General features: G+C 33.2%; 1 protein-coding gene across 1 annotated transcript; it reads left to right on the top strand.

The window, feature by feature from the left end:
* Positions 1–22,723, top strand: LOC143069246 (DNA replication licensing factor mcm5-like). Its single transcript, XM_076243780.1, has 14 exons — positions 1–196; positions 5,597–5,723; positions 6,169–6,297; positions 6,879–7,051; positions 7,782–7,937; positions 8,295–8,379; positions 10,055–10,311; positions 10,706–11,027; positions 11,266–11,442; positions 12,615–12,730; positions 14,294–14,422; positions 20,834–20,976; positions 21,671–21,798; positions 22,275–22,723. The coding sequence occupies exons 1-14, from the start codon at positions 42–44 to the stop codon at positions 22,374–22,376; spliced, it is 2,199 nt and encodes a 732-aa protein (XP_076099895.1). The 5' UTR covers positions 1–41; the 3' UTR covers positions 22,377–22,723.
* The last annotated feature ends 4,832 nt before the right edge of the window (positions 22,724–27,555 follow it).

The following is a 27,555-nucleotide window of genomic DNA, read 5'->3' as shown; positions in this document are numbered from 1 at the left end:
AGGTTCCCGCCAAATGCAACACGTGAGACAAAACATCAACAATGGCAGGGTTCGATGATGCCGGCGTATTCTTCAGCGACAATTTTGGTTCGGAAGATCAAAACGATGACAATCAGATCAATCGTCAACAAGTGAAAAAAAGATTAAAGGACTTCATCAGACAGTTTCACGAAGGAAACTTTACCTACACATACAGGTAAAAAGTATGAGAGGTTCTGTTTTGAAACAGGTTGGGGTAGAACTTCTTGCTATATTTTAATTTGTGCTGTAATTTATAAGTGTGCTTACATTTAAGGCTATGCTTCAGTTTTAGTGTGTAGCTAAATAATGCTTTGCACGTGAATTCAATATGTCTGTTGTTTCTTTGTATTTGACATTATTATTGCTGCTTATAAGTATATATCTGTTGTAGACCTGTAGTTATAAAGTTAGTCTAAATAGTTGAGTTAGGATAGATCTTCTTTGGCTGAATTGGTTGGAGCCCTGCCTTTAGATCCTGAGATTGAGGGTTCGACAGGGGTGTGGAAATGCTATGCCCGACTCGCCCGACTCGTACATTTGAACAACCGGACAAGTTATTATTTTTGTCTTGGTTGCCCGTGGACAAGTAAAAATTTAAAATATACAAGACAAAGTTCAAAACCAACAAAAACATAAAATTCATTTCAAAACGTATAAAGATGTTTAATTTATGTAAAAGAAACCAATCTTCAGCAACTGAAACATCAATGTTCATGACGATAAATATTACATGATACTGGAAATAGATCCATTACCAAAATAAATAAAAATTAGTATGCGAACCAGAGTCGCATAATATTGCATTGGCTTTGTCCATTGACCCTGGATCGTCGCTTAAGTTTTATCCATCATTTACCGGTTGTGTCATTTCTTTATATTTTGTATTGAGATTCAGATTGACAAATACTTAACAAAAAGCTGGGCAAGCAAGACAAAAAGAATCATGAGTCGAGTAGAAAACCTTAACTGCAAACGGAGGACACAGAGTATTTGAGAAAAAAAAAAAGAAACGGAAGCGAGAATAACTGTCCTCAAATTTAGTATATTATGTACCTACTAGCTACAATTTTTATTTCAAAACTGCTGCAAAATTGTCCTTTACATGTCATTTCATTGGTTGGTTTGCTGTTAGGTTTCTGTCCCACTGATGTTAACCCATTTCCTATTTTCCTAATTTTTTACACATATAATCAAATGGATTTCATTCGTTTGTGATGCACAATAGTGCAAGTAAGAATCATATATAAGCTAACAAGAAATACTTCAATATTTATTGGGATCATCAGGGCAAGTAAATTTTGTTCCGGACAAGTAAAATTTTTAGTTTTACTTGCCCAGGGACAAGTGCTCACAACAAATATTTCCACACCCCTGTTCGAATCCTGCTGGTACCATCCATAGATTTTCAAAAGGCAGTGTCTGCGCATACCCGCATGCGCATGGCAGATCCGCGAAGAAGTGTTTGTGATACTGCGTTTTCATTCATGAATATTTCATGAATGAACATTTTCCCGCTCTACTTTTACTATAGTATATATACATACATAAACATAGTAAAAGCCAGAGTGTATTGAAAGAATCTGGAATGACTGATTAAAATGCGAGAACAAGTTGACATTTTGACCAAGCTGTCGGAAAATTGACAAGTGATAATGGTTTGATTAAAACAAAACACAGGTGATAGAATATAAAATACTCGATAATTATATCTTATGTCTCACGCCAAGGACGAGTAAAGGTAAATACCGGCTTTGATGCATTGTTTTTGTCTTAACATCGATCAGAATGCCAAAATCATTTGAAAACTTTTAATTCCGTTATTTAAATACTAATTGTTTCACATTCCAATGTGGATATAAGGACCTTCGCTCGTTCAGCATGCTCAACTGAATCAAACTGACAGCAGAAAAACATTGACTCTTCTACAGTCTTCTTCCAATAATTTACATCATACCACCTCTGGGTTTATTATCGCAAATTCGTATCATATAGCATCCAAATTAAAAGCAACCGAGTCAGCATCTACTTCTTAGAATATTATAGCTCAGGGTATCAAGACAAGTGCTGTAGAAATGATTAAGAAAGGGACGAAAGATACCAAAGGGACAGTCAAACTCATAAATCTAAAACAAACTGACAACGCCATGGCTAAAAATGAAAAAGACAAACAGAAAAACAATAGTACACATGACACAACATAGAAAACGAAAGAATAAACAACACGAACCCCACCAAAAACTAGGGGTGCAGAGATGCAACTAATCGTCGGACCTAAGGGGCAGAATTTATGCAGGTCCGGCAAAACTCGTAGCTGTGCAGGACCTGATGGCCGGCAATATTTAAGTCCGCTTGGGTCCGCCAAAACTGAAATCCCCGTCGGCCCCGGCAGAGTATTTTGTTTATAAAATTGCGATCATCTTTAATAAAAGTAAATGTCCTGTTCCCCCGCATTTTCTAACTCCGGGAACCAGTATTTCCGCCCAGTAATAGTCTTTCGTACCTTGTCCATCTCGCCCCGAACAATTCTCCGTATTTCCGTCATGTTTTTTGTTTTAGAAATTCGCTCTCTAGGAAGGAGGTCTATTAAGCATAGTTGATAAGTTCAGGAAATATGTCATGGCAGATAAAATTTGTAAGTGGGTCGAAACCCGGTAAAAGACCAAACCAGTCACCTATTCAAGTTGATAAAGCTGTAAAGCGGTCTTTGTACGAAAAGGAGAAACGACCTGAAAGGTCATTCAACCCAAAATGGCAAGAGGGGAGATCATGGTTACTTTATAACAACAATGTGATGTGAAAATATGGGTCTGGCAGAAATTTGATGGGTCTGGCAAAACTTGGTACCCTGTAGGCCCCATTGTCTGACAGGAAAAAAAAACTGTTTGCATCTCTGGGGGTGATCTTGGGTGCTCCGGAAGGGTAAGCAGATCCTGCTCCACATGTGGCACCCGTCGTGTTGCTTATGTGATTACAAATCCGGTAAATAGTCTAATTCGGTAGGTCACATTCATGAAAGGGAAGGGGATTGTAGTTACGACGTAAGGAACATATCCGATATCATTTGTGAAACGGTCAACCAACTCTTGATGGCGTCCGTAAAATTTACGAAGGGATGATTTCAACTTCACCATTTGGAACTCTTGGTTTAATAGCTTCCTTGTGAGCAGTAACCCTCTATCAAGAAAATCATGATAGGAAATGCAAGCACGGGAATATCGTATCAATTGGGAGATATATACCCCGTATGCAGGTGCTGCTGGTTCATGATGTGTACCCTTTGGCTAAAATTGCTACATTTTCACCTCAAAATTTAGATAGATTACAGACAAACCTGTGCATCTGGAAAAGTTTTAAGGCATAACATGCCCTATATAAATAGAATTCAATTGCTTTGTATTCCAAACACAGGCAATGATTACTAATACATCAAATGAATGGCTTAAAACAAAAATTCTCAAATGTTATTGACTCGTAAGAAAACTAAAATGTGTTACAGGTTATAAGCACCTCTATGAATCTAGTGTATATAAACTTTTTTTACAGATAACTCTGTAAAATCAGCTAAACGTTTTAATTACGTTGTGTTGTTAAGGGAATATTAACCTTCTCAATGATCAAAATAAGTGTTTGTCAAACTGCTATATAACCTGTGTAATTTTTCTGATAAAACGGTTGGTTCAAATTTTTTCAAATTTTTATATTTTTGTCAAAGGGTCAAAGTAAATACTTTGTCAAAATTTTAAGAAAATTAAACGAGCCAAATTAATTTTAGTTAAGGCCGTTTTTATTAAATAAGTTGGTTTACGGATCCGCCGACCCGAATTTTCGCTAATTCAAATAAAAATAAACGCACATTTACCCTTAAAAATTATTTCCGACGACCTCATATTTATCGATTTACTAAGAAAATTTTAAACGGTATTTTTGTGTTTACGTTTCGTAATTCTGGTTCCTATTACTGCATTAAAAAATCGTGAACCAGTGCACCGGAAACGTGACTGGTTAGCTGTTCACGTGTTTGCGCATCCTTAAACCCTGACTTCCGTTTAGGAACCAGACGATATCAGGGCATGGTTTGTTTACTATGAATGAACCAGTGTACATCCATCTGGATGTGGACGTCCTAAACAATTCAATATTATCAGACAAAAAATTTGTGAAATGCCTTCGTCATGAAACCATAGGTCAAGTCATTAATGAACAATTAGAAAACTTTAATGTTGTGATTGAAGAAAAAAGGGCCGGCAGTAGTGACCACGGCAAAATAAATGACAATGGAACCGTTACACCTGAAACTACACCGGTGGACGTTCTTATCAACTTTAATACCAAGTACCTTATGATAAAATGCCGGGAAATTCAAGAAACACCGGATAAAGAAAAAGTCCTTAATCCTAAAAAATTAACAAATATGTAACACACCAACAAACAATATTAAACCACTGAATTACAGGCTCCTGACAGTAAATTTCTGTTTATAATTTTAAATACTGTCTGATATGCTCTGTCCTTATAGGTGTTGACATGCAATATGCTCTTAGATTTGCCTTTGTCTTTTAATATTGACTTGTTCTATGTGATGTGTTTTTGTTGTCGCATTTATTAATTCCACAAAACCTACAAAAGATGCTGAATAAAAGGTATTATCAAAAGGCTTTTCAAGTTTTACAGAACTATAAATAAGTCTTTTCAATCAAGTTTAAATTATTTATGTTTTTTTCCTCCTACCCTATTTTTTTGTGGCTGATATCCGTAAACCAAGTAAAAAAACAAAAACTGGAAAGATCTAGTTTAAATTTATTTTTTTCCCCTCCTCCTACCCGAAGTTTTTTGGGCTGATGTCCGTAAACCAACTTATTAAATAAAAACGGCCTAAAGTGTTGGGTACCACCTAATATGTCACGCTAAATCGTCACACTCCTGACAAAAATGGCCTGTTTTTTTTAGCATTTCTTTGCAGTGGTTTGAGATATCTGCATGAAACTTGATTCTAAACTTAACTAATAAAAAAAATACCACAAAAAGTAAAAATCCTCATTTTTTTTTAAATGGCCCCATTGTTATTTGTGAAACAAATCAAAATAAAATGTTCTATTCTTAGTCATGTAGTTTGATTAATGTCCTCCATGTTGCATGGGACACAGAATTACTGGGCATCTATCTGTTTGATCTTGTTTATATAGGTCTGGCATGTTAAATTTTTGCCAGATTTTAAGAAGAATTGCATAGTCTTAGTGTGGATTAATTATTTTTAGAGTGTGTACAATACTTGCCAGATTTTTATGAAACTCATCGGCAATACATGTATCTCAGACAAGTTGACCATAGTTTAAAATTCAACTTTAATAATTCATTTCATTAAATATGTCTTCTATATATATATATATTGAATCTGCTTACAAAACATAGAAGTCTTAGTCCTGAAGTTAATTTTTCAGTAGAAAATTGTCATTTTAAAAAGAAAATGCTATATAAGTTTATACATATATATTAGAGGTTATTATCAAAGATCTGAAAATGAGTCCAAGGCTGCAATTAAATTTTCTATTATTAAATTTTTAAACTTTTTCTTCAGAGATCAGCTGAAGCGCAATTACAATCTGGGACAGTACTGGTTGGAAGTAGACATTGAAGATGTGTCCAGCTTTGACGAATCTCTTGCTGACAGATTATACAATCAACCATCTGAACATTTACCTTTGGTATGAAAATTCTCTACTTATTGCATATCTATAATTTATACTAGAATTTAACACTTATAATTAATAAAAACATTTTGACTATTAAGTATGTCATATATTTGATGATTTATTAAACGCATATAAATGGTTTATCTGTTTTATTGATAGCAAGAATTTATGAAGAGGAAAATGGAACTAAAAAGTTGTGTACAACACAGTCACTTATTTAAGTGATGCCGTCAACACCAATTTTTTATGAAGACATTAGGTCTTCGAGGTGTAATCTGTTGTGAAAACAAACTTGCTTCCTCAAGCTGAACACTTTAATCCAACACTTAGATTATACATATATGTAGGTCAATTCAAATATGAAGATTATGTTGAAAGTGGTGTAAAAAAAAACAATTGATCTATTTCTTTTTAAGAAAATTCAGAGTAAAGTGCAAATGATTTATTGATATTTTAGTTTGAAGATGCTGCTAAAGAAGTTGCAGATGAAGTGACTAATCCCCGACCAGAAGGAGAAGAGGAAGTACAAGATATACAAGTTATGCTGAACTCTGCTTCAAATCCTTGTAATATTAGAGCTTTGAAGGTATGTTATCTTTTTTGATTTAGATGAAAATCCTACTTATGGACCACTGATGCAGTATTATTTGAGTATTCTTGCTGAAAGTACTAAAACAACACTTCTATAAAGTTTATTAAATCAGGGATTTTCGGGCTTGGAGGCATATCCTGCCACAATATGAAAATTAAGATAACCACTATGGGCATTTTCATAAAAGTTTAAGGGGCCCAACCAAAATTTCAATAGGATTGCCTACTCGGACGTACTAAGATTGAATTTTGTGTCTGCTTTCTTCATAGTTTGCGTAAGGCACCTTGTGCTTTCAAAATGAGACAAAATAGGGGAAAGATTGGAATGGAATTGGTTTTAATAATTATATGTTATAGAAATGAATTTAACAAGTCACTGCAAGTACTTGACAATCTTTCGATGGTCTCTATGAAAAATCCAGATATATTTTTTCATGCTTGCCCCTGAAACCAAAGGAAAAATACATACATAAAGCCCACTTGATTGTTACACACGGGGACATTGACAGAGGAAAGAAAAAAAAAGTATTTAACCAATTTAATGATACCTTTGCTGAGTAAATGTTTACATTGCAGTCTGAACAGATGTCAAAGCTAGTTAGAATACCAGGAATTGTGATAGCTGCATCTTCAATTAAAGCCAAAGCTACTCGACTGACAATACAGTGTAGAAGTTGTAGGAATACAGTCAACAACATAGCTGTAAACCCTGGTCTTGAAGGATATGCCTTGCCAAGAAAATGTAACACGTAAGCATGTTAATGTTCACAAGTTTCTAGATTTATGTACCATTAACCCGTTCAGGAGTTATTGCTCTTTATTGGGAAAATTTACTCTTCTTTTTTTTCCTCGGAATACTGTTATGAATAAACAGAAACTCAGTTCGGCATTAATGATCACAAATACAAGATGTTAACTCAAAAAGTTCCATTCAACAAACAAACTCATGCTAGAGTCTCCTTAAAGCTAAAAGAAATTATTACATTTCTGATTTATGATTATGCACTTTCGAAATTCAAATTACAGTATTAACAGTATTGAAAGATTGGAGAACTGTTGCAGTTATTGGCATTTTTAGAATAGTCTAAAAATTATATACATATATATTTTAAAAGCAGTTTGGAAGCAATCATCCATTTCTTATATGTTGTTCATGAGGTTTATGTGTTGCAGCTTTCAGTATTTATCTCAAAAGTGATTGAATTAAATGTATTTGATCAATATCGACTGTTAATCTTATTTCATTGGTTATTTTAATGAATGGACATACCATTTTAGTTGCATGCCTATTTGAGTTTAAGAAAATTTCATAATTAAGATTTAGGTAAAAGACCTGGTAAAAAAAGTAATATGTTTTATATTCACATTTAAAAGAAAACCCTCAGGACTTAAGATCATACCAAAACTGTTGAGAGTTTATGAAATAGTAGAATTATATTGAAATGAACATATTAAAAACCGACTACATGTATTTTACAGAGATCAAGCAGGGAGACCAAAATGTCCCGTTGATCCTTTCTTCATAGTTCCAGACAAATGTAAATGTGTGGACTTCCAGGTGTTGAAATTACAGGAAGCTCCAGAGAGTGTTCCCAATGGTGAGATGCCACGTCACCTTCAGTTATTTTCTGACAGGTAAGACAAGTGAAGATATTATGTATGCAGAGCAAAAAAATTAAAACTGTTAGAAGTTTGGGATTAATTGCTTGACATATACCACTTCTCTACTAACCATACAAAATTTAGAAGTAACTAAAGTCCACTTGGAGTGAATATTGTCTTTTTAGTGTGACATGTCTTTTTGTGGATTTTAAAATATTTTGTGAACCAAGTCAGTTTAATGCAAAGCTGAATTAATTGATTATACATTAACATGTACAGAAAAGGAATTACAACTTTCATTCTCTGTTTGTAATGGCTCATCAATAACATGAATAAGTCAACCAATCTGAATTCAGTTTGTTCTTGAACAATGGATTTCTTTTTTTCTAGATATTTATGTGATAAAATTGTACCTGGCAACCGTGTAACTGTTGTTGGTATATATTCCATCAAAAAGACCTCGGTACCTAACAAGGTTAGTATAACAATACTCAGAGCTCCAGATAAGCTGCCTATTTGCGTGATCACGCAATACAAATAACTAAAAACCCAATACAATTGCCCATTGTAGGGTTCAATAACCCAATTAATTCAACAGAAAACCCAATTATATGCCAAAACCATGAGTTTTCAACGCTTTTATTCTCTGTCGTTTGCGTTATTTACCCTTATCAGTTTATAGTCTTCGCGTAATTCTATTTTCATAATATATATAATTGGAAATGTCCTTTCGTTCTTAAAATAGAGCCCTGCATCAAGTAGCTGAAGTGGGTCCCCGTTGGAATTTTCTGTTGCTCAAAAGGTACACATGTTTATGAAACATTTCGATCTTCGCAGCGTTTATCCAATTAGCGTGTATCATGTTGTCATATTTTTTTCAAATTTCTCGGGATAATTATCATTACATACAATGAATTAAAACCAAAGTTAATGTCCGGTAAAAATATTGAATAGAAGCATGTTTTCAGCTTCTTTTGAATAGCCGAGGGGAAGTTATGATAAGAAAAAGACTCAGCTAGTGTTTTTAGGAAGGGTCCATCGAATTCACGGGCGTACGTGTTAGCGTACCTTAACGAGAACATTGCTGATAACGTCCTCGAAAAAAATAAAATAGCCTTGCCAGACGTCATAATTATTTGGACTAATATTAATAATGGGGTTTCGTCAAAAACGAAATCAGATGGAAAAAGTGAAAAGCCAAATCAATTATGACATGATATGTAGTTGGAAAAAAAAAAGTAAAAACACAAAAATTTCTAATAAGAGACAACTTAACCCAGATTTATGTAAATTAAATTAAACAAAAACCTTTAAGTATTATAATTTTAGTTTATATACTATTTTTTCATTTTAGTTGAGTGAATATGCATATCTGTTTTTTACAGTTTATATAAGTTGTGAGAAAATACAAAACTGCCTGGCAGAACTTTTGAAAAGGGACACAAATTAAACGTACAATTGCTCGTCAGTGAATAAAACAGCTACATGTAGCACATATGCAAAGAAAGACACATACATATTTTAAGATTGAAAAATATTCAATATTGTGTTACTTGAGGGGTGAATTAAAATTGATAATGCAATTCCAAAACTTTATCATCCAATTAAATAAGAAAATGGTGGGTAAAAACCCCAATTTGTGAATTCTTATCTGGAGCTCTGAATACTTTTGAAATGCTCTATCTCCACTTAGACAGTAGAAATAATTTTCTGAATGGACAATTAATTTAAACAGAATTCAAGAGATTCAAAACCTTTGTCATTGGCTCGATAGCTACACTTTTTGGGACTAAATTCTACCTTTCAGAGTTCAAGAAACAGTGAAATGAGGACTAACTAATCTATGCCAAGCTATTTATAACTAATATATACAAAAAAGTTTATCTAAATATGTAAAATCTTGCTTGTCAAGATGATAACACAAGATTTGCTTTGTGTATGAATCTTCTTTTCTGAAAAAAAAGGTTCAAGTTTACAATTATGAACAAAGATTATTATAAGTTCAATTACTAAATACAGTTGTGTTTGATGTTAAGTATTCACTGCAAAAAGAAAACAATCCTTAAACTTCAGAACTACAAACATTTTGATTATATTCATATATATATAGTGTTATACCTAATCTTGTCACAATGAAAATTATATTTCAGAAAAATTCTCGTGAGAAGACGAATGTGGGAATAAGAACACCATATTTCCGTGTGGTAGGTATTCAGGTAGATACACAAGGAACTGGTCGCAGTACAGGTGCTCCAATTAGACCTGAGGAAGAAGAAGCCTTCAGACGTCTTGCCGCACAACCAAACATCTATGAAACAATTGCCAAAAGCATAGCACCATCCATTTATGGCAGCATTGATATGAAGAAAGCTATATCATGTTTGTTATTTGGAGGCTCTAGAAAAAGGTAGTTTTCCTCAAAATCTTAGCTGATAAATTATCTCCCCTTATTAATCAAAAACTGTCAAGGGTTACAAACATTGAGTTGCAATATCATCAAAACATTTTACAATGTACGATTCATGCACGAATTATCCATTAACTGCCTGAAACCAGGCTTAAGTGTCCAGTATTCCTTTAGAATAAAAACTGATGCTACTCCTGCCACATTATACAGACAGGAGCATCTGTGTCTCATGGACGCATGCTGTAATAAGATAGAATTACACAGGTATTTGCAATTATACATGCTGTAAAAAAGTTAAAACAATATTTCTGTACTTTAAAATCAATTTACAGCTTATGATGTAGGTTATAATTTTAATGTTTATGAAAACTAAATCTACTCTTTCTTTTCATAGAATGCCTGATGGATTAACTAGAAGAGGAGATGTTAATTTGCTAATGTTAGGTGATCCTGGTACAGCCAAGTCCCAACTGTTAAAGTTTGTAGAGCGATGCTCTCCTATAGCTGTATATACCTCTGGTAAAGGCAGTAGTGCTGCTGGTCTCACAGCCTCAGTTACTAAAGATCCTGCTACAAGAAACTTTGTAATGGAAGGAGGAGCTATGGTTCTAGCAGACGGAGGGGTTGTATGTATTGACGAGTTTGACAAGATGAGAGAAGATGACAGAGTAGCCATACATGAAGCTATGGAACAACAAACCATATCTATTGCAAAGGTATTGTGAAAACTTTATTTATAATTTCCAATGAATGGTCAGATGTACTCGTATTTATACCAAATAGTTGAGAAGTTTGTTGCTACTGTCTCAATTATTTTTGGCATGAAAGAATTTAAAATTTTGCATGATGCGAAAAGTTCTGGATATGAATCATTTTAAATGAAGTTTTGATATGTTTCCATACTTTCTAAAGGCCAGTTTAACTAAGATATTGACATGTGTATTATTATTGTAGGCTGGTATTACCACCACACTGAATTCAAGGTGTTCTGTGTTAGCTGCAGCTAACAGTGTGTATGGACGATGGGATGATACAAAGGGAGAAGAGAACATTGACTTCATGCCAACCATCTTGTCCAGATTTGATATGATTTTCATTGTCAAAGATACACATAATGAAGCTCGGGACATAGTAAGCATAGGAGTAGTCGATTTGTTTGATCTAAGGGTCAAGAAAAATGTTAAAAAACTATTTGATTTTTTATGCCCCACCTACGATAGTAGAGGGGCATTATGTTTTCTGGTCTGTGCGTCCGTTCGTCCGTCTGTCCCGCTTCAGGTTAAAGTTTTTGGTCAAGGTAGTTTTGATGAAGTTGAAGTCCAATCAACTTCAAACTTAGTACACATGTTCCCTATGATATGATCTTTCTAATTTTAATGCCAAATTAGAGTTTTTATCCCAATGTCACGGTCCACTGAACATAGAAAATGAAAGTGCGAGTGGGGCATTCGTGTACTGAGGACACATTCTTGTTTTTTATTTGAACCAATTTGTTATGGAAAACTTTTGTTTAAAAAAAAAAAAAAAAAAAAAAAAAAAAAAAGAATGGATAAAACTAAATGGGTATAAATCTGGGTTAATACTTGTGACAGATTTTTTAATTGATTTTTGTCGAGCCTTCGACTTTAGTCGAAAAAGCGAGACTAAGCGATCCTACATTACGTCGTCGTCGGTGTCGTCGTCGGCGGCGTCCACAAATATTCACTCTGTGGTTAAAGTTTTTGAAATTTTAATAACTTTCTTAAACTATACTGCATTTCTACCAAACTTGGACAGAAGCTTGTTTGATCATAAGATAGTATCCAGAAGTAAATTTTGTAAAAAAATAAATCCATTTTTTCCTTATTTTACTTTTAAATGGACTTAGTTTTTCTGCGGGGAAACATTACATTCACTCTGTGGTTTAAGTTTTTAAAATTTTAATAACTTTTTTAAACTATCCTGGGTTTGTACCAAACTTGGACAGAAGCTTATTTATGATCATAAGATAGTATCCAGAAGTAAATTTTGTAAAAAGATAACTCCATTTTTTTCTGTATTTTACTTTTAAATGGACTTAGATTTTCTTCCAGTTTACATTAAATACAGTCTGCAGTTAAAGTTTTCAAAACATTTATTAGATTCATTAACTATCCTAAATTTTTACCAAACTTGGACAGAAGCTTCTTACAATCATAAGATAGTATCAAGAGGAATTTTTTATTGATTTTTTTTCCTCATTTTTGTTGAGCCTGCGATTTACAGCAAAAGTATGCGAGACACTGGGTTCCGCGGAACCCTTACAAATTTTTATTTCTCTTCAGACATTAGCTAAGCATGTGATGAATGTTCATTTAAATGCCTTACAAATGACAGAAGAGCAGGCTGAAGGGGAGATAAGTCTTGAGACACTGAAGAAGTATATTGGCTACTGTAGAAGGTAAGAGGGGAAAGAAACATTTTGAAGTAAATCTTTAATCTAGTTAAAAGTTAATTGCATCTTACAAATTAATCTGGTTTCTGTGGACTAAATTACCAATCAGTACACAATTTATTGATTTAGTAAATATACTTGTATATAGTATAGGTGGTATAAAGTAGTTAATCTTCAGTGATGAGCACTCTGTCAAAACTGAAATTGATAGTTCCAAACCCCTCTGATTGTAAGAACCTAACATCACTTGGATAATGAATCCACATTGATAATGAAAACTGTGGATTCATTATTATTCATTGGATACCAATTTTCGTAGGTACAGGTGTAGCACAAATTTAAAATTTCTATAAAGTTGTATCCAGACTTTAGCAGAACCACTAAATAACATATCCACGAAACTTGGTACCCATGAAAATAAATGAATCCACAGTAAAAGGCTGGCTGTGTACCATATTGATACACTCAGATAAATCATATTTCTTGCTTCATTATAACTCGCAATGTTTTCTGGAGGACATGGTGTCCTACTAACACACATTTATTATACCCCACGCAACGGGTTGCGGAGGGTATAATGTTTTTGACCTGTCAGTCCCTCCCTCCGTCTGTCAGTCCGTCCGTCAGTCCTGTTTCTTGTCATCGCAGCTCCTCTCAAACCACACAACAGAATTTCACAAAACCTTTTCAGATAATAAGGACATACTATGTAGTTGTGCATATCGACGGGAAATTGCGATTCAATTTTTTTTCTAGGAGTTACGCCCCTTTGAACTTATTTACTTTAATGTACTACTGCAACAGTTTGTCATCGCAACTCCTCTCAAACCACGCAACAGAATTTCACGAAACCTTTTCAGATAATAAGGACATACTATGTAGTTGTGCATATCGACGAGAAATTGCGATTCAATTTTTTTTGTAGGAGTTACGCCCCTTTGAACTTATTTACTTTTATGTACTACTGCAACAGTTTGTCATCGCAACTCCTCTCAAACCACACAACAGAATTTCATGAAACCTTTTCAGAGAATAAGGACATACTATGTAGTTGTGCATATCGACGGGAAATTGCGATTCAATTTTTTTTCTAGGAGTTATGCCCCTTTGAACTTATTTGTTTCAATTTACTTCTGCAACAGTGTGTCAAAGCAACTCCTCTGAAACCATGCAGCATAATTTCATGAAACTTTGTAGATAATAAGGACATACTATGTAGATGTGCATATTGACAGGAAATTATGATTCAATTTTTTTTTATATACAATTTTGTTTTCTTACACATATTTTATTTCTCCAATGACAATGTGGGGACGTGGGGTATGTGAGCGCGCTCACTAAGGTTCTTTAATTTTAATTCTGTGTCTACTGGTCTACTCTCACTCTTAGATGCCATGATTATGGTACAAAAAGTACAAATCGCAAATTTAACTCTTTATCCATTTGAAACGCATGCAGAGAACTTTTAAAATAAAAATATAAATTTTTTAGACATTTTTGAAAAATGACCATTACCAGTTGAGGAAATTAGGTAAAAATGTATTAAACTTGGGATTTTTACATTTTCAGGAAATGTGGACCACGTCTGAATGCAGATGCAGCAGAAAAATTAAAGAATCGTTATATTTTGATGAGGAATGGTGCCAGTGAATATGAAAGGGAAACAGGAAAAAGAATCAGCATCCCTATAACTGTCAGGTAGTGATAATATGAATAAATAATATATGCCAACTAAGATGAAAAGCATGTCGGTTCAAGTATTATAAAAAGATTAAATGCTGATCAGTGCACTTTCTCAAAGTAGGCATGATTTGATTTTCAGCAGCTTATTACCAGGACTATGATAGAATTTAAGTTTTCAAATATCACCATGAAAATTAACATAGCATTGGTTTTCCAATAAATATAGCACCATGGCAGTCTTCATGCTGAACCACAGGCCAAACAGTCCAGGCTTGTATACTTCATTTTGGGCCTGTAAAAATCATCCATACAGGGGATCAGAATCTGAACTAAAATTTTTCAAAAATAGAACTACTGGCCTTTAGACTTTTAAAAAGGGAAACTTCGCAAAAAAATAAAAAATTGATATGTCCATTCTGTATAAAAATGCTCAAATTCATAGATATTAAAGTTTTATTCTGCTAGATAAGAGATCACCATCGATTTTAAATTTAGAGTATCAAGTCTCTGTGTTTCGCCATTTTGTCACCTTCTCCGATTAGACACCACAATATGTCTAAAAACCACAAAGGACCAAAGCTACAGTAACCTGATGTAGTCGTAATTGTGTGTCGATATCTTGTCAATCGTACGGTTGTTTTATCTGACTAACTAACTTGATATGGAAATGTTCTTATTTTTTTTTAAGTAACCATGGTCTGTTATTTTTAAACTGTTAATATTGGAATTAGTTAAAACAAGGATTTGTGTAGTAAGACAAATACTTGGTTGAAAAGTCAATGTTCAAATCATAAATAAGTGTTCCGTGAAAATTGTTTTCGAAAATCTAATTTGTTCATAATTCTTTTATGTAATAAACTATATTCAAATAAATTCGGATCTTCAGTCATATGATCACCAGCATGGCTAAAGGTATTACTCCCTAAGGTATTGTGAGGGGTGTGAGGTGACACGTCCAGGTATTCAAGCGATTTCCTGTTGGGCTTGCAAGTTCATGCATCTTTTCATTTCTGAGGGTATTGATCAGTGTACACGGCCGATAACTTATAACTATCCATTTTGAACTATTAGGTGTATAATATACATCTCTGTCTTGCGTGTCCGAAAGTGATATAATATACTAGTCATTACTAAACTTATACGCAAATATAAGTAATACCCCAAAAAAAAAGATTTGATGAAATAAAAATCTATTTACATATTTGTTTACAAGGGTTAATTTGGGAAAATGTAATATATACTCCTTGTCAATAGTGAAGGACAGATTGGAACATACCAGAAATATTGACTTAAAAAAATGTATGCACTTGTTGACTATTCGTTCATATGCCTAGATAGAAAGTTACGGAACTATAGCAGATTTAAAATATATACATGTATATATTGAATATAAGAAACATACATTTTGTGTAAATTGGGGTAAAAGTTTTGTAAATAGACAAGTTCACTTATGCCAACAGTATGTAATCATAGAATGTCTTTTTATAGAGTGTTGCACTGGTTGCCCAAAACAAAAAGATTTCTGGCCAACAATTAAACCCTTTTTAACAAACAAAGGTAGTCATTTTGACAACAATATTGTATTGTGTAATGATCAAAACATCATAAAGGTATAAAACCACTAATTCATAGCCCCATTGCTTTCTATGTTAAATTCTGCAATTTCAATCATTTATGGCTACTTTGTCTTGAAGTTCAAATAAAGTGGCAGTTATTTCATGTCAAAACTGTACCTTATCCTGACTTGTGCTGAAAGAATCAACATACTTTTAATTGCATATTAGAGCGTACTGGTTCCCCGAAGTTTGATAGTACAAGAACAGGATCTTCTGATCTGAACAACATGCCAATGTTCCCTCCTATTAAAATTTCATATACTTCTTTATTATTGAAGTAAAACTTTCAACAAGGGTTCTGCAGTGATCCAAAGTCCACAAGCTTTCATTTGATACAAAAACCGAAGCATTAAGAGAAAATCTGACAGGGTTTAATTGTTTATCAGGTCAAGATCTATCTGCCCTGATGTTTTCGCATGGATCGGACAACCCGTTGTTAGGTTAGTGTCCTGAATTGGTAATTTTAAGGAAATTTTGCCAATTTTTGTTATTATCTTGAGTATTATTATAGATAGAGATAAACTGTATACAGCAATAACGTTCAGCAAAATAAGATCTACAAATAAGTTTCTCATGACCAAAATAGTCAATTGACCCCTTAAGGAGTTATTGCCCTTTATAGTTAATTTTTAACATTTTTCATAAATTTTTGTAAATTTTTAGAAAATATTTTCCACTAATTACTGGGCCAAGTTCATTATAGATAGAGATAATTGTAGCAACAAGAATGTTCAGTAAAGTAAGATCTACAAACACATCACTATCACCAAAACACAATTATGTCATGAATTTATCCGTGTCCATTGTTTAATATGCACAAGACCAAGGTGAGCGACACAGGCTCTTTAGAGCCTCTAGTTATAGATAGAGATAAACTGCAAACAGCAATAATGTTCAGCAAAGTAAGATTTACAAATAAGTCAACTTGACCGAAATGGTCAGTTGACCCCTTTAGGAGTTATTGCCCTTTATAGTGAATTTTTAACCATTTTTCGTAAATCTTAGTAATCTTTTACAAAAATCTTCTCCTCTGAAACTACTGGGCCAAATTAATCCAAACTTGGCCACAATCATCTTTGGGGTATCTAGTTTAAAAAATATGTCCCGTGACCCGGCCATCCAACCAAGATGGCCGCCATGGCTAAAAATAGAACATAGGGGTAAAATGCAGTTTTTGGCTTATAACTCAAAAACCAAAGCATTTAGAGCAAATCTGACAATGGTAAAATTGTTAATCAGGTCAAGATCTATCTGCCCTGAAATTTTCAGATGAATCGGACAACCCGTTGTTGGGTTGCTGCCCCTGAATTGGTAATTTTAAGGAAATTTTACTGTTTTTGGTTATTATCTTGAATATTATTATAGATAGTGATAAACTGTTAACAGCAATAATGTTCAGCAAAATTAGATTTACAAATAAGTCAACATGACCGAAATGGTCAGTTGACCCCTTTAGGAGTTATTGCCCTTTATAGTGAATTTTTAACCATTTTTCGTAAATCTTAGTAATCTTTTACAAAAATCTTCTCCTCTGAAACTAGTAATCTTTTACAAAAATCTTCTCCTCTGAAACTACTGGGCCAAATTAATCCAAACTTGACCACAATCATCTTTGGGGTATCTCGTTTAAAAAATATGTCCGGTGACCCAGGCATCCAACCAAGATGGCGGCCATGGCTAAAAATAGAACATAGGGGTAAAATGCAGTTTTTGGCTTATAACTCAAAAACCAAAGCATTTAGAGCAATTCTGACATGGGTAAAATTGTTTATCAGGTCAAAATCTATCTGCCCTGAAATTTTCAGATGAATCGGACAACCTGTTGTTGGGTTGCTGCCCCTAAATTGGTAATTTTAAGGAAATTTTACTGTTTTGGGTTATTATCTTGAATATTATTATAGATAGAGATAAACTTTAATCAGCTATATTGTACAGCAAAGTAAGATTTACAAATAAGTCAACATGACTGAAATAGTCAATTGACCCCCTAAGGATTTATTGTCCTTTATAGTCAATTTTTAACAATTTTTATAAAATTTGTAAATTTTTACTAACATTTTCCACTGAAACTACTGGGCCAAGTTCGTTATAGATAGAGATAACTAAGCAGCAAGAATGTTCAGTAAAGTAAGACGTACAAACACATCACCATCACCAAAACACAATTTTGTCATGAATCCATCTGCTTCCTTTGTTTAATATTCACATAGACCAAGGTGAGCGACACAGGCTCTTTAGAACCTCTAGTTTTATATGAATTGGCTTGAAACAGTTATAAATTTTAAAACTTTTGTTTATAACAAACCATTGTTAATTAGTTTATTCCCCATCAATCATTATATCTTTTTAGTCATTTGAAATTTTATTAGAAGTGAATATATATTTTTGCAATCATGAAAGAATCCACATTTCAATAAAATATATTTTTTTTAATTTGTTAACATTGAAAAAGTACATTTTCAATGCCCTTTGTTGAAAAATACTTAAAAATTGATCAAAAGACACTCTGCAACTTTTAATTTTCAATGTCATATAACCTCTGTTTCAACTTACAAAATGCCCCAAAATAACATTTTTAGATTATTTTTTTAGCTGTTGGTCTAGATTTTATGTCTTACAAGGATAGTTGGTAACATTTACTAAAGAATTTTTGATTTGCAATTTTTTTGGTTTTTTTTTTAACATGTTCATAACAGTCAACATTATTTTGATAAGATATAAACTGTAGTTTAGATAAAACTGTGCAAATTAAGAGACCCATATTATTAAATGTGAACTCATTTTATCCTCATACTGGAAAAGCATGTTTCCTTCTAAAGACCTGCTGTTAATGCAATTTTCAGCAATAGTGCTTTATTAATGTTCATTTTCCTCCACCATACCTTAATATGAAATAATTCAAACTACTCTTCTAATCTTTCCACGAGTGATTTCCATCACTTTGATTACATTTCTGTGTCTAAAACTATCACTGACTCCCGTTTATCATTCATACGAAATGTTGTTCACACCTTACATCCCAGCTCCTTTGTTCTAACAGGGGTGATCTGAGCCGGATCACCCCTGCCAGATCACCCTAGTTTGAGTTTCTTTGTTATGCATGCTTTCCTTTGTTCTGTAACATTTTGGCGGGAATGTCAAATCCACTATAAAACTTATAATTAATTTTACAGAAAAGACTATCTATCAAAATTCACGTAGAAAAAATCCAGTAGATATGCTGGGATTCGAACTCAAGACCTTTAGCATATCAAGCCACGACACATACCACTACACCAGGACGACTTGATACGAAATAACAGTAATTTGACATACTTAAAGGAAGCAAGATATTTTTATTAGTGGGGCGAGTTGTCAAACCTTTATTCAGTGGGGTTTTAACCTTTTACGTTAATTTGTGAGTTTTCAGACTGATTGTTCAATTTGATTTTACACTTTTTCAAAGTGGGGCAAGTCGGTAAACAAGATTGGGACGATATTTTTATAAAGTGGCGATATAGCGTGGGCCGATTGGCAAGTGGGGCGAGTTGACATTGTTTGATATCTACTCATCGTGTTTGGGGGTCAAAAAGGGTATAATACATCATATAGTAATATATAAAGTATATTGTTATGGTTGTGTGGCGTTCTAAACTAGATTTTATGAATTGTAAATGGTTTTTCGTCTAATTTAAAACAGCTGGGATGTAAAATGGTTATCCCAGTCGGACTTGGTGTGTCAGTGTAAGATCACCCTCTGGCCTCCGGCCATCGGGGTGATCTTACACTGACACACCGCGTCCTTATGGGATAACTATTAATGAAATGGTGAACTGTGACGCCTAGATTTCACTGAATGAAGATCAAAAGATTAGAATTACATAATGCTAATCTTTTAATTACCTTGAGTTTAACTACGCATTCAACATTCACTAAGTGTCACAAAATAATACACATTTTATTTCCACAGTGCAAGCAAATGTTTGCTGGAATGAAGCAAAAATGTCAGAATACAAACATGTATTTTTAATACACTATAGATCATGTCAGTTTCATATCTTTGTTTAAAGTATTTGTAGAAAAAAAAATCATAGAAATGTTCTATTGTATGATTTACTTTTATTACTAATATTTGTACAAAAAAATCCACACATAAATCCTACAATCTAATTTTAAAAGTTGCATGGCTATCACTTATTTTTAGTTGGTTAATAGCTGCACTAAAAGTCGTCCATGCACTTTAAATCGCATTATTAGATGGTTAATGAACAAGACTCAAATGAGATTATTTCCCTCCTGGCATGCAAAAAGACTTCAACTACGTCACAAGTCAGGAAGTTTGAAGAAATGAAATTAATAATTCCCAATTTTATTCCTTATTAGTTTTCATATCAAAATAAAACTTGGTGAATATGTTTTTTATGGTATTATGAACATAATAAGATGAAAAGAGAAAAATCGTGAATTATCCCTTTAAAAGTTTATCTTGAAGACTGATGACACCCTCTACATTCTAATATAAAATCACCCAAGATAGCAATAGGGTACCATGGCATTTTAAAGCCCTGGGGGAACACTGATTTTATGAAGATTAATTGAAGATCTTGGCCAATTTTTCCAAAACTACATGGTCTTCATTAACATACATATGCAATTGCATTTTATTAGTTTATACATAAATAACAACACAAAATACAGTTAGAAGGATTTAAGTTCGAAAAGAATTTCTATTATTATGGGTCCTTTATATAATTGACCAATTATATTTACATCTGCTTTCAAGCTTAAAAAGTTCGACTCATTGTTTCAATAAAAATATGTATACTTTCAGACAGTTGGAGGCCATCATTAGAATCTCAGAATCCCTTGCTAAGATGAGACTTTCACCTTTTGCTACCAATGCTGATGTTGATGAAGCATTAAGATTGTTCCAGGTCTCAACATTAGATGCTGCCATGTCGGGAAATCTCTCAGGTTTGAAAAATTGATACTTTGCATTTTGTGAATTAATTTGTCAATTTATTAAAGTGGAGAATGGATAGTTGTATCATTTAAATGTAGCCTATTGTTATATAATTGTATTTAAAAAAATTCGGACATCAAGCGTTCAAAAAGAGGGGGGGGGGGGGGGGCGAAGATACCAGAGGGACAGTCAAATTCAAAAATTGAAAAGAAACTGACCAAGCCATGGCTAAAAAATAAAAAGAGAGACATATAATAGTACACAATACACAACATAGAAAACTAAAGACTAAGCAACATGGACCCCACCAAAAACAGTTTGATCTGAAGTGCTCCGTAAGGGTAGGCAGATCCTGCTCCACATGTGGCACCTGTCATGTTGCTCATGTTATTACTAACCTGGTTAAAGTAGCTTAGGTTGTTACATATTTCACAATTAACATTTCTTAAAGTAAATTCTACGGTTAAAGATTTAAGTCATTCCATTTCTAAGGAGTAAATCATGAAAAAGTCTTCGATGGTGTCAGAGTCACATTACAAAAAAGTATATATCTATTAGCTGATAGACAAAAGACTCTGCCAATCAGAAGACTTGTTACATCCAAAATTAAATTATTACATGATTCTCTGAAGTTTTAAGAATAGTCTGAATGATTCATACATGTGCATATGTAATATTGTTAAGTATCATATATTCATTTAATAGGTGTTGAAGGATTTACAACTGAAGAAGATCAAGAATTATTGAGCCGTATTGAAAAACAAATAAAAAGAAGATTTGTTATTGGTTCCCAAGTTTCAGAACATGCAATTATTCAAGACTTTGCCAGACAGGTTAGTACAGCCAGTTAACAAAGATGTTTTGGTGTTCGTGATATCCTTCTGTCTGAATTTTTATGAAAAAGCCTCCTTTTCTTGTTAACAATTATAATATATGTAATCCAGAATTGTTTGGATTTTTTTATGTAAATGTCAAAAGATCATAAAAAAAGTATGGGTAGGACATTTATATGAAAACACATATTCTGTTAAACACATTTACTGTAAGAGGAACTTAATCTGAAATATTTTCATGAATTTCATTTGATAATAAATGATAAAACTTGACAGAATTTAAAAAAAAAAGATGTAATGCATGATACAAATACCTGATGTACAATTAATTCACAGAGTGACCAACCATTTATATGTTTTTATTATTTTATTAAAATAAAATACTAGTTTCCTGGTAGAAAGTAGTCATATTGTCAAACATATAATATTATTTATAACCAGTTGGATGTATGTTGTAATTTCTTGTTTTTTTTCAGAAATACCCTGAAAGATCGATTCAAAAAGTGCTACATTTCATGTTGAGACGAGGTGAAATTCAACATAGGATGCAGAGGAAAATGTTATATCGTCTCAAATAAAGGAACATCTTGAACCAAATTTGACAAAAAATATGCAATGTGCAATTTTATGTACAGGGAAAAATGTATATGACTGGATTAAATTTATCTAAATGTAAATAAAAACACAATATTGTTAAATCAGCTGTTCTGGAATTTGACTGTTTGTGTATGGAATTTATGAAATTGACATGCTGCAGTGAACCTTAATCTATTTCAGTTACTTCAGTAAATGATTTACCAGTGCTATTGGAGAATGTTGTTCAAATTTTTAAGACGAATTGAAGAGATATTTATATTGCAATTATCATGTACAAAAATTTTCAGAATTCAATTCATTAAAATAAAAAGATACCAAGCCTCAAGAATTTTGTTATTTCTTTAGCCACTTTTGATATGTATTTGAACCTGTATATCTGCATATATGGCACCAAGTTTTGGTATACTGAGGACTCATTATTATTTGTTGGATACTAATTTTCTAAGTAGGTTTCGTAAGTACAGGTGAACGATGAATTCAAATGCTCAACTAATATCATATTTTCAATAGACTTTGTATACAGAGATTGGAAAAACCATTAAATCAAATATCCACGAATATGCAAGTTTTCAGCAATCCACGAAAATAAATGAATCCACAGTATGTAGGTTATAAATTGCATATATTAGCAAAAGGGTTTATGTTACCAGTTCAGCTTTCCAATGTGACTATGTGTATCAGCCTTTAGAACAAACTCTGAGAGAGAAAAATTAATGTGAATTATCCAACTCTTGAATAAAAAAGCCATTCAAAGTACACTGTAAATGGAACTGTTTTATTATCAGCAGTCTATCTAGCATTTGTACATTGTCCTTCACCTCTTCATAGTTAAATGACCAAAAAGTTTAAGGATAAAGATCATATTTTTGCTTCTGTGAGTTTTGATGTTTAATGTTATTAGGCAGGAAATACTTTAACCTCATGTTCAGTCTATGATTGATTACTAGTATTGCATCTGCTTCAGTTCACTATTGTTTCTACAAAATATTTATAAGGAGTATGTCAGGTTAACTTGGCTTCTTAAGACCTTGACATCTTTCTCATCATCATTGATCAATGCAGTGTTTTCATGAGAAGATCAGTTAATTTTAAGTAAAAAAAAGTTGTGTAGAAAGAAAGAATAAATGTAATATACATCGACGAGAGTGCAAACGAACAACTCATTCTTGAGAAATTGTGTGGTCAACCCTTCAACATATCATGTTCTAAATCACAATGAGTAAAAAAAATATGAATTAATTAAATATAGACTATAACATGAAAATAAATGAAAATTTATTAAGAACCACCTTCTTTGGACAGGCATATGAATGTGTTTGAGGCTTTAAACTACTTTTCCAGATCTCAACACCCCCTTTTCAGTCCCTCTATATGGACCAAACAAATTGTACAGATTAGATGCACATAAAAATCAGTATTGGAAAGGTTGCTAAATCTACAACTGATAACAAAACAAAAACAATTGACTAAGTGCTCTAATAGAATTTTAAGTAGCAATATCATAAACAGTAGAGAAATTGAAAGATTGATGTGTTGAATGTGTCCTTTTTATATAGATTAGATCATTGGTTTTCCCGTTTGAATGGTTATACACTAGTGATTTTTGGGGCCCTTTATAGCTTGCTGTTTAAGGCCGTACCTAGACGTATAATGGTTTACTTTTATAAATTGTGACTTGGATGGAGAGTTGCCTCATTGGCACTCGTACCACATCTTCCTATATCTATCCATCCTGTCAAGGAAGGACAATATACAATTATGGCCCACTGAGGAGTTGATTATCCATTGTCAACCATAATAAGGCTTATTCCAATAGAATTGTTTGAATTACATGTACAGTATAATATTCCAGTATTGATCTCATTTCCTTATTTCACCGACACAAGATTGTGTTATGGTCATTTTTGTCTCGCTTGACTGGGTCAAAAAGCAATACATAGGTATGCTTTTTCGGAAGTTGGCGTTGGATTAGTTGTGATAAGGTCTAGTTTATGGTGAACTACTAGTGGTAAGTAAAAGGTATTTGGTATGCAGTTGTATTAGTATTGGCACATCTCATTACCATGGAGATTATTTGGCCCCGACATCTCAGGTGTTTTGTGTAGCTTCGGAAGCATTCGTGTTCATCCTTAATATTGAAATGTAAGTTGTATTTTATGATAATACATAACATATATAAAGGTTGTGGATGAACACGGATGCGGCCACTTTCATTTTTGACAAAAACCATCTGAAAATGACGTTTTTTGGCATATTTGAGAGATTTTTCATATTTGAGCTTGAATCGGATCGTTTTTAATGACTAAATCAGTTAAAAAATAAGTTAACTTATACTAATTAAATCAAGTGAAATAGACACTTAAGTCTTTAAAAAGTGGTCATAATCTTTCGTCAGATGGAACTGAAATTTGAGGCCAAAATGAATCCTTACCGGACCTACTCCTTTATCACTGAAATTCCAGAAGAAATAAAATCCAAATTTTAATAAAAGTAAAAATGGTTTAAAATGGTTACAGCTGTTATAAAACACAATTTTTATCTATCAGTTGTTGTAATTATGATAAGCTGCTTTTCTAATGAAGGACAAAAATTATTCATAACAATCTACAAAACTGGAACAAAATTTGTCATTGGTAAAGCCCAATATGTACAAACAATGGTGAAGTAACAACTCAATAAAAGGATGCACATTATATTAAACATATGGGTCAATATCTTCAATTGTTTTTCCATAGATGATAATGGTAACGTTTTTTTTCCCTGTAGCTCAGTCGTGTCAGTCCATATCCTAAACTTGGATATGAACAATATGTTTCACATTGTCATATCGGGGCCTTTTATAGCTGACTATGTGGTATGGGCTTTGCTCATTGTTGATGTCATGGTGACCTATAGTTGTTAATGTCTGTCATTTTTGTCTCTTGTGAACAGTTGTCTCATTGGCAATCATACCACATCTTCTTTTTTTCCAGTGTATATCATTTTATTAGCTCACCTGGCCCGAAGGGCCAAGTGAGCTTTTCCCATCACTTTGCGTCCGGCGTCCGTCGTCCGTCGTCTGTCGTCCGTCGTCTGGCGTCGTTAACTTTTACAAAAATCTTCTCCTCTGAAACTACTGCGCCAAATTGAACCAAACTTGGCCACAATCATCATTGTGGTATCTAGTTTAAAAAATGTGTGGCGTGACCCGGTCAACCAACCAAGATGGCCGCCACGGCTAAAAATAGAACATAGGGGTAAAATGCAGTTTTTGGCTTATAACTCAAAAACCAAAGCATTTAGAGGAAATCTGACATGGGGTAAATATGTTTATCAGGTCAAGATCTATCTGCCCTGAAATTTTCAGATGAATCGGTCAACCCGTTGTTGGGTTACTGCCCCTGAATTGGTCATTTTGAGGAAATTTTGCTGTTATTGGTTATTATCTTGAATATTATTATAGATAGAGATAAATTGTAAACAGCAATAATATTCGGCAAAGTTAGATTTACAAATAAGTCAAATGACCGAAATGGTCAGTTGACCCCTTTAGGAGTTATTGCCCTTTATAGTCAATTTTTAACCATTTTTCATAAATATAAGTAATCTTTTACAAAAATCTTCTCCTCTGAAACTACTGGGCCAAATTAATCCAAACTTGGCCACAATCATCTTTGAGGTATCTAGTTTTAAAAATGTGTGGCGTGACCCGGTCAACCAACCAAGATGGCCGCCACGGCTAAAAATAGAACATAGGGGTAAAATGCAGTTTTTGGCTTATAACTCAAAAACCAAAACATTTAGAGGAAATCTGACTGAGTAAAAATGTTTATCAGGTCAAGATCTATCTGCCCTGAAATTTTCAGATGAATCGGTCAACCTGTTGTTGGGTTGCTGCCCCTGAATTGGTAATTTTGAGGAAATTTTGCTGTTTTTGGTTATTATCTTGAATATTATTATAGATAGAGATAAACTGTAAACAGCAATAATGTTCATCAAAGTAAGATTTACAAATAAGTCAACATGACCGAAATGGTCAGTTGACCCCTTTAGGAGTTATTGCCCTTTATAGTCAATTTTTAACCATTTTTCGTAAATCTTAGTTATCTTTTACAAAAATCTTCTCCTCTGAAACTACTGGGCCAAATTAATTCAAACTTGGCCACAATCATCTTTCAGGTACCTTGTTTGAAAAATGTGTCCGATGACCTGGCCATCCAACCAAGATGGCCACCACGGCTAAAAATAGAACAGGGGTAACATGTAGTTTTTTGCTTATAACTCTGAAACCCAAATCATTTAGAGGAAATCTGACAAGGAGTTAAATTGTTAATCAAGTCAATATATATCTGCCCTGAAATATTCAAATGAATTGGACAACCGGTTGTTGGGTTGCTGCCCTCCAATTGGTAATTTTTAAAGAAATTTTGCTGTTTTTGGTTATTATCTTGAATACTATTATAGATAGCGATAAACTGTAAACAGCGATAATGTTCATCAAAGTAAGATCTACAAATAAGTCCACATGACCTAAATGGTCAATTGACCCCTTAAGGAGTTATTGCCCTTTATAGTCAATTTTTAACAATTTTCATTAATTTGGTAAATTTATGTAAATTTTTACCAAATATTTTTCTCTGTTACTAATGGGCAAAGTTCATTATAGATATAATTGTAAGAAGCAAGAATGTTCAGTAAAGTAAGAACTTCAAACACATCACCATCACCAAAATACAATTTTGTCATGAATCCATTTGTGTCCTTTGTTTAATATGCACATAGACCAAGGTGAGCGACACAGGCTCTTTAGAGCCTCTAGTTCTGGTATATATCACAAGTTGGACAAAGGTATACAGAAAAACACAGTAGTTTACATTACATTGCATATATGTAAATGTTGAGGAAGCATTAAATATGAGTTTTTTTTACAACGATATGATCAGTATAGTTGACAGGTTAACATCAGAGAGAATCCAGTTTGTCGTTTATAATTCTAATAAATTGGCACAATTTTCGAAGTTAAGATTTCTGTTTTTGCTTCATAATAGCATTACATTTTAAAACATTACAATTCGTTTGGTATTTCTTGTCAATAAGTAGTGTTCTAACATTCCATTACATAGTGGTATTCGTCACCTATAGCAACTCTGCACAATGGACAGTTTCTCTGTTCTCGGGGAA

This window comes from Mytilus galloprovincialis, chromosome 3 (assembly GCF_965363235.1).
Source record: "Mytilus galloprovincialis chromosome 3, xbMytGall1.hap1.1, whole genome shotgun sequence".
In the NCBI taxonomy this organism is placed as follows: domain Eukaryota; kingdom Metazoa; phylum Mollusca; class Bivalvia; order Mytilida; family Mytilidae; genus Mytilus; species Mytilus galloprovincialis.
The sequence above is the reverse complement of the archived record's forward strand: the minus strand, read 5'-3'. Positions and strand labels throughout refer to the sequence as shown.

Coding starts and splice junctions, on each gene's coding strand:
- LOC143069246 (XM_076243780.1), top strand. CDS start 42: ATGGCAGGGTTCGATGATGCCGGCGTATTCTTCAGCGACAATTTTGGT. Junction 6,298..6,878: donor GTAATATTAGAGCTTTGAAG/GTATGTTATCTT, acceptor TTTACATTGCAG/TCTGAACAGATGTCAAAGCT. Junction 8,380..10,054: donor AGACCTCGGTACCTAACAAG/GTTAGTATAACA, acceptor ATTATATTTCAG/AAAAATTCTCGTGAGAAGAC.